The 6,944-nt window shown below is 38.6% G+C and overlaps 3 protein-coding genes across 4 annotated transcripts; 1 reads left to right on the forward strand and 2 right to left on the reverse strand.

Annotated features, from left to right (window-relative positions):
- Nucleotides 1-359: 359 nt before the first annotated feature.
- Nucleotides 360-1,846, reverse strand: LOC124342445 (zinc finger C4H2 domain-containing protein-like). Its single transcript, XM_046795435.1, has 4 exons — nucleotides 1,724-1,846; nucleotides 1,477-1,648; nucleotides 1,167-1,345; nucleotides 360-1,115 (listed from the first exon to the last, which is right to left on the reverse strand). The coding sequence occupies exons 1-4, from the start codon at nucleotides 1,795-1,797 to the stop codon at nucleotides 746-748; spliced, it is 795 nt and encodes a 264-aa protein (XP_046651391.1). The 5' UTR covers nucleotides 1,798-1,846; the 3' UTR covers nucleotides 360-745.
- A 658-nt stretch (nucleotides 1,847-2,504) lies between these two features.
- On the forward strand, nucleotides 2,505-5,011 carry LOC124342442. The gene is made up of 5 exons (XM_046795432.1): nucleotides 2,505-2,769; nucleotides 3,010-3,218; nucleotides 3,585-3,790; nucleotides 4,296-4,412; nucleotides 4,497-5,011. The coding sequence occupies exons 1-5, from the start codon at nucleotides 2,699-2,701 to the stop codon at nucleotides 4,758-4,760; spliced, it is 867 nt and encodes a 288-aa protein (XP_046651388.1). The 5' UTR covers nucleotides 2,505-2,698; the 3' UTR covers nucleotides 4,761-5,011.
- On the reverse strand, nucleotides 4,998-6,938 carry LOC124342452 (akirin-2-like). Of its 2 annotated transcripts, XM_046795442.1 has the most exons (5): nucleotides 6,792-6,938; nucleotides 6,515-6,730; nucleotides 6,200-6,450; nucleotides 5,756-5,918; nucleotides 4,998-5,689 (listed from the first exon to the last, which is right to left on the reverse strand). In XM_046795442.1, the coding sequence occupies exons 2-5, from the start codon at nucleotides 6,684-6,686 to the stop codon at nucleotides 5,679-5,681; spliced, it is 597 nt and encodes a 198-aa protein (XP_046651398.1). In that variant the 5' UTR covers nucleotides 6,687-6,730; nucleotides 6,792-6,938; the 3' UTR covers nucleotides 4,998-5,678. The 2 variants fall into 2 exon arrangements, with proteins under 2 accessions (XP_046651398.1, XP_046651397.1); XM_046795441.1 differs by having other exon boundaries at nucleotides 6,515-6,938.
- Nucleotides 6,939-6,944: the final 6 nt, after the last annotated feature.

A 6,944-nucleotide genomic window follows, 5' to 3' on the forward strand; every position in this document is an offset into this window, starting at 1 on the left:
TTTGACAGGTAGCAGGTTTTTCAACTATGCAAAACATTTATTTTCGATTACATTTGTTACGCTTGTACCAATTTGACTAATCAATTATTATAATTACGTGCGCAGTTCAGGTTTGGGATATAGGTTTTCCGATCTAATTCAACTACCCTGCAAGTTGCGACTTGCTCCGATTATTTAGTTCGATTTGTAGAACTGATGTAGTGCCAATAACGCTTACATTTTGGCTTTCTATCAGAAACTTTCATTACAACTAAGAATTTTGAGTTCAGTATTTACATGGCGACCTGTTAAAGAGGAAGACAAAGATAAAACAATGAATAGGTAGAACTACAGAAGAATGAGTACGACTATAGTAAAAATCCATTTTAAGGAGCGTTTATTAGTTCTGATTGTGTTCTTACAAATCGATACTAACGAATACTGTTGCAGTTGAAATGAATTGCAGTCTCAAAGATGAATCTATCTGAGACTGTAAATAATGTAGTGATGACTTCAGATCTAAACCGACCACACATTGTTTGTTTTCAGAGTTGTAAAAGAAAAAAACGATTAACTGATGCATACGGAAGATCAGCTTAGCACAACGTCAAACAAAACGAGATTCCAACTCGGAAGGAAAAAAGATGAAGAATGAAAATCTTCAAGAAATTGGAGCGTGACAGGAATAATAAAAAAAGAGAATTTGTGAAACTTTTGTAGATAATTATTCGGTCCTTATGAAGCTTTACGAAGTTACCATCCCGTTTCAGTCTTTTTTCTTTGGTTTTTTAGGATTACGTGAGCGTGACTTTGCCTTACATAGAGGACAAATGGGAGCATTGCGATGGATTTGTTGATGGCAGGACATGCACGACTTCATCGGTGGCGGTTGTTGGCGGAAAGCTGGTGATGGGCCAGCTGGTCCTGGTGGAGGAGCAAGATTTCTTGCTTCTCCTCTATTGCTGTTTCCCATAATGAGTGGAGCTTGAGGTGGAGGTGGAGGCAGAAAACCACTACCTCCACTTTGATGACCTCCAGAACCCACTCCAGCTGCAGTCATTGTTAAACTTGCCAAAGCAGATGGAGTGGAATCTTCCCTCTCTGGCAACCACTCAAGTTTTGGTTTTTCAAAAAACCTAATGGAAGAACTTTAGAAAAATTTCATAGAAACATAACAAAAGTCATACCCTGGAGGAATGTGATTTCCGTCTTCTTCCTGTAAATCTGGAAGAGTGTCCAATCCTAGGCATTCACGCCGGGTTCTGTCAACTTCAGCCTTCATTGGACGATACTCATTGTATAAATGACGAGCCACTTCAACTGCTTTGTTACGGGCATCTTCAGCCTGTTTGATGACTGATTCCATCTATGAAAGTTAATACAGAAAATCAATGAAGAACTATAACTATTTCAAAAATTAAAGAAAAAAGTTTAGATTCCAGAATAAGGAGGACAGATGAAGAGATTTCAGAAAAAAATTTTGTAAAAAAAAATTACCGCATTGATATCTGCATGGATCTGTCTAAGTTCTTCTACATGAGCCATTTTTTCTTGAAGCAAAAGCTCCATTTCCTGGCGAAATTCGCCTAAATTCTTTTCTTCATTTTCGGCCGCCTTTACCTCTTGAAGCAAACGCTGTTTAAGGCGCTCCAAGCTGAGGGTCTTTTGTCTATTAAAAAAGTTAGAATCCTTTTAGCAATAGTAAACAATCTATACAGAATTTAAACATGAGAATTTAAAAAACCTTATTTCTTTAAGTGCTTCTAATTGTGCGAATATAATTCGCTCTTTTCCTTCACTCGACATGAAGGTCGCCATTTGGAAAACAATTGATTTGACGTTTAGATCATAAGTAGCATCTTGTGAGAGAAACTAGTACTTTATGTATTTAGCGCCTCTGGTGGTCAGACCGATGATACTGTTTCTTTGTGAAAAAAAGAAAAATATAGAAATTCGATATTAGAAGATAAATATTGATTCGTTGTGAGAAGAACTCAATTTCTTCGAGTAAAGGATGTTCTAAAATACGGAATGGCTGATAGTTACAATTTGATGGTTCCGTGTATAAAACTCTAAACTAACCACTATTACTGAGTAGGAATATCTCAACTGTCGAGTGTCACACTGTCGCTGTGTCCCATAAAAGCCGCAAAAGTTGAATCCAAAGGAAATGCGGTAATACATCTCGTTAGGTATACAATTAATCAACTGTACATAGTCGCATTTAGTTATACTGGACCATGGACAAACTGTAAAGCTACAGTGTAGTCTACACTATTTGTCGGTTCAGTTCCGTGCTGAAAATTCAATATTCTGTTTTGTTTTAATCTTTTTTAATGTTTAAAATGAAAATATCATATGTGTCTACGTATTGTGATTACATGATATTACTGCATTACATAAAGACTTCGATAGTGCACTGTCAGTATTACTGAAGCCTATCTCGTTATGGTTATAGGCTGCCTACCCATCTATCTATTCACGATTCCATTGCGCGCATAGTCAACCCGGACTAGAACCCCGCGGTTGTAAAATCCCTTGCTTGTCATTTCTCTGCCGCCAGTTAAATAAAGAACATGCCCGCTACACAGCCGTCTTATTGTCAGTCTGTCCGGAGGACATCGTGCAGACACAGCAGTCCTGCAGTCCCGTCTTGTGGCCTTAATAGTACAACTGAAAAGCAATTTCAATTATTTAAAAAATACTATTTCTAGCGAATATGGTGTCAACTCTTCCGCCTAATCGGACGGTAGACGTCTGTGGAACGCATCGCTTCATGTTCTTTACCAGGTAAAAGTTCAATCATAGTCATAGTCAACGTCACCTTCGGCTTTATGGCGAATAAATTGCCGATTTTAAATATTATTATGGAAAGATATTATTTAGAAATTTTTAAAAACTGCCTAACTCATTCAGTCCGTGCGTTGATTATTTTGCGTGCCCGCCAATAATTACCATACTAAACAATTTCGCACATCTGTCTTTATCGTTTATTCCTGGTACAACACGACCGATGGTGCACGCATCCAGTTCATCGGGAGTGAATCGGACGAAAAAGGGTCGCCTGCTTTTTTCCAGGCGAACAGTTGGACGATCATCGACCATCGGTAATAGCAGGAAACTAGCTAGCAGTCGCACGACAGGATCCCATCCTTCAACAATCTTTCAAACGGCATCGACTCAAACGGATATGCGAGACTCGGAAATTCAAACTGATCCATGGTGGCATCGATCGGAAGGTAAACACGATCAAGTCCGATTCCCTTGTCTCATCACATGTTATTTGCCCCAGCTCCGACTATATACGTAGCAGTAATAAACACAATGGCGTGACCGGATATGTGGCCTTGTCTATAAACTTTGAAAGTTGGTAGGACAGCAGACGTCCTAACGAAAAACACCCTTTCAATCTACACACCCTTTACCAGCAATGCATAGTCCCATTTACCAAGTCTTAATGGCGCCACTCTGTTCCTGCTGATGTTTGATGCATTTGGACATTTCAACAGGGCAACTAGAAGGCGTAGCAACATTTCTTTGTTGGATCAATATAACATTGTGCATAGAACATCCTTTTGTTTGCATTTCATCGTTCGATATGGCAGGTGTGCCGCTCCTTTGCTGTCGAGGATCTCACCGAAAACTTGAAAGAGCTAAATGGAATGCACGCGCCTATCTGGGAGCTTTTGATCATCAACAGCAAGAAGAAGATCAAGATGTTACACATCAAGAAAGTTTGTCGACTCTGGAAGACGGCGACACGAGCACAGGCACGCAAACCCTTGGTGGCACGACAACGCAATCCAAACAAGTATATTACCTCGTACAGTATGTATTGTCATTACCAACAGCTAGTGCTACACACGCAGTTCTCGAGTATATTTGGCTCAACCATGTTTATTTTATAGACATAGATTTTGTTACAAAATTCCCACAAAAAATTTTAGTAGAAAATAAAATGTCAATTTTGTGAAAATTTCTCGACTTGTTGCGATCCTAAAACATTCATTGTGTGCACTGCATAGTAACTCATGGTCTATGATAGTATCCTAAAAAATGTGTGTGTAAGGTAGACATTTTTGCTGATTAATTATGTTGATGATTTTTATTTTAAAGATACAATTCACATAATTATTCTTTTTGCACTTGATTGGATTTGTATTCTCATTCTAATTTAAATTAAGCTACAATTAGGAAGCTCTGGTCGAATTCCAAATAGGGAAAAAACAAACACGCGCAATTTACTTGTAACAAACAGCACTCGATCATCATTTGAAAATGGTAATGAAGAATTCACTGTCTGAATATTTCTTTAGAGAACGGTTAGTTGCGGTCCGTCGTACGGCAGCCGAGCATGCTTTCCTGATCCTCTTGACCTCTGGGTATCGACTTATCAGAAGCTTCGCATCGACGACGAAATTGAGGAAGAAAAGGTAAACTAAAAGTACAATTTCTTGTACACAATTATATTGTCAGATTGAAAACGTCATATCTACCTATTTATGCCCATTGGATAGATTTCGCTGAAAAAAAATCGCCTACTTAAACGTCAAGAGTCTCGAAATATGAAGCGCCACAAACACGTAACAACGGAATCATCGCAGATTTTCAGAAAACCACCAACAGACCCAGTGTTTTTGAATCGTAGATATAACCGACTTGTTCCTAAAGTGCTACCCAGTGTTCCAAAACTTGATAATGCCACATTGGAGGAGGCATTGGACCAACTCTGCCAACAAATTCAAGAGCAATTTAATTTGAATACCATACAGGTAAAATAAAGAACCAACCAATTCATTGTTTATTCAACTGAAACTCCGTTGCTATCTTTTGTCTGACAATCAAATAAAACATGATAACTATGAAAACTTTATCCCCTGCCATACCGGGAAATAAAATATTAGGCTAGTTGCACGTAACATGATGGGAACTAATCGTATAGCGTAATTTTCTATTATCCTAACACATTTCTAAATAAACATCATAAACTAAATTACAATAATAAACAGCTTGTCGTCTTAAGAGGTAGCCAAGTGTATTGTTTTTCCTCGATCCGCGCAATCAAAAGTCTTGTAATTGAAAACAAAATAGGAGAAAAAGGGAACGAAACAAATACCAACGCCAAGTTATTTCATTCAGATTAGAAAGACATCCGACCAAATAGGAAAGGTAGTAAATGTGGACATAATCCCCTTGGGCTTTACCATGCAGAGGATATAAGATAGAACTTGGCACTCATCCACATTTCACTTCGATTGCTACGTTTCCTCTACCATCAATCCAGATACTTTCGAGACTCGGAAGTGTTCTCATCGCAGGGTTAAAAGGTATATCAATATACTGGCAACATCGATGTCATCACCTCACGAGATAATCTTAACTAATCGGATGTTTTTTTCTATTGCTAACGTTTGGAGCATCAAAGAAATACACGGCTACGACAATTTTCAAATGTATGACAAAACCACATTGAAGATCAGACGGCGGATTTTTTCCCCTTCTCTTTACATATACAAATAAGCGGATGATAACATTACGCGCGCTCGTACATGCCCGTGTGCATAGCGCGTGGGGAATATGTAAAGTTAGGAGCGAGGAAATTTTGCGCAATTAACCGTGGTGAATTGCGATTAGAAAAAAAAAAAAAAAAAAAACGAATTTATTAAAAAATAAGCTTTAGTTTATGCGCCTGTTGAATCTTATGACAAATCTGTAAATAGAAGAAAAAATTCAGTTAGGATAGAAACAATTTAGAAAGAATAACAGTATATCTTACAAGATGGTGCCGAATTGGCCTCGAAACGCTTCTGTAGCTGGTCCTGAGTAAACTTAACAAATGCGTCGTATTGCTCGGCGAGTTTAAGTGTCAATACTCGATCATACTCCTCGCGAATTTCTGTTTCGCGCTCTTTTAACATTCTTTCGCAGATGAGGCTCACCTGTAAAACAACAAGGGAATGTTACAAAATCTCAACTACAAAACACTTTTTTCTTCATCTCTTGAAAATATGTTTGAGGAATTGGAGGACAGAATGCCGTACATGACACATCCTGTTACTATGATACTCTATTTTTAATTTATGGCATGTGCTGGAGGAGGCCAAGCTAGACAACAGCAGAACGCTGAGTCTAGCAAAGACGCATGATACTGGAAACATCAAGCTCAAAGAAAACCAGCACTACCAACATGTAATAATAGAGAATTACAAACTGTTCTTACCTGCTTAAACGTGAACAAAGGTTTCTCTTTAGTTGAGCAGCTTTGACCAAAATTATTGGAGGAAGCCAGGGCCATCAATGGTGAAGGTGATCGAGGACATGAGGCAGGAGATGCTGGACTGGTAGGGCTCTCACACATCAAACTGTCTTGATGCTGGCTGCTCATGTGCTGAGATTGATTTTGACTGAAATTAAGCTGTTTACGACGTTGAAAGCGTTTAACTTCCTCACGAACATTCGCCAAGATTTGCTCTAAAGTAGAATAACGTTAGTTAGAAATCATTCTGGTAAGACTTGGTTATGAAATCTCACATACCTGGTGTAAGCTTCGAAGAGACATCGCCAAAAGGAGAAGGTTCATGGCACTTTGTTGGTGGAGTTGTTGGAGGCATGCAAATTGGCATACATCTCCTTCGTTTCGGTGTACGACCACCGGGACTGTGCACAGGATCAAATTCCAAACTACGCTTCAAAGTAACACAAGCCATTTTGATTCAACGACTTTCTTTCTTAGGCAGGTTGCTATGCTATGCTTGAAAAGCAACAGAAAATAGTCAGCTGAATTACACAGGATGCGTTTTACGAATGGCTACCAAAAGATGCTAGTTCACAACAGATGCACTTGGAAATCCAATGAACACAAATTCGTCGTAATATATATGATAGACTGATGGATGAAATGGGATAATTCTTGGAAGAAATTTACCCAGCTTCGTCCATTAAGACAACTACAGCTCTCTTGGTTT

The sequence above is a fragment of the Daphnia pulicaria genome, chromosome 6 (assembly GCF_021234035.1).
Source record: "Daphnia pulicaria isolate SC F1-1A chromosome 6, SC_F0-13Bv2, whole genome shotgun sequence".
Taxonomy (NCBI): Eukaryota; Metazoa; Arthropoda; class Branchiopoda; order Diplostraca; family Daphniidae; genus Daphnia; species Daphnia pulicaria.

What these genes read in the sequence shown, in the direction of transcription:
- LOC124342452 (XM_046795442.1), bottom strand. Translation starts at nt 6,686, where the DNA reads ATGGCTTGTGTTACTTTGAAGCGTAGTTTGGAATTTGATCCTGTGCAC. An exon ending in CTCTTCGAAGCTTACACCAG is followed by an intron (nt 6,451 to 6,514) that starts GTATGTGAGATT and finishes ATTCTACTTTAG; the next exon opens with AGCAAATCTTGGCGAATGTT. An exon ending in CTTTGTTCACGTTTAAGCAG is followed by an intron (nt 5,919 to 6,199) that starts GTAAGAACAGTT and finishes GTTGTTTTACAG; the next exon opens with GTGAGCCTCATCTGCGAAAG.
- LOC124342442 (XM_046795432.1), top strand. Translation starts at nt 2,699, where the DNA reads ATGGTGTCAACTCTTCCGCCTAATCGGACGGTAGACGTCTGTGGAACG. An exon ending in ATGGTGGCATCGATCGGAAG is followed by an intron (nt 3,219 to 3,584) that starts GTAAACACGATC and finishes TCGATATGGCAG; the next exon opens with GTGTGCCGCTCCTTTGCTGT. An exon ending in ACGAAATTGAGGAAGAAAAG is followed by an intron (nt 4,413 to 4,496) that starts GTAAACTAAAAG and finishes CCCATTGGATAG; the next exon opens with ATTTCGCTGAAAAAAAATCG.
- LOC124342445 (XM_046795435.1), bottom strand. Translation starts at nt 1,797, where the DNA reads ATGGCGACCTTCATGTCGAGTGAAGGAAAAGAGCGAATTATATTCGCA. An exon ending in TCCATGCAGATATCAATGCG is followed by an intron (nt 1,346 to 1,476) that starts GTAATTTTTTTT and finishes TAACTTTCATAG; the next exon opens with ATGGAATCAGTCATCAAACA. An exon ending in GGAAATCACATTCCTCCAGG is followed by an intron (nt 1,116 to 1,166) that starts GTATGACTTTTG and finishes TTCTTCCATTAG; the next exon opens with GTTTTTTGAAAAACCAAAAC.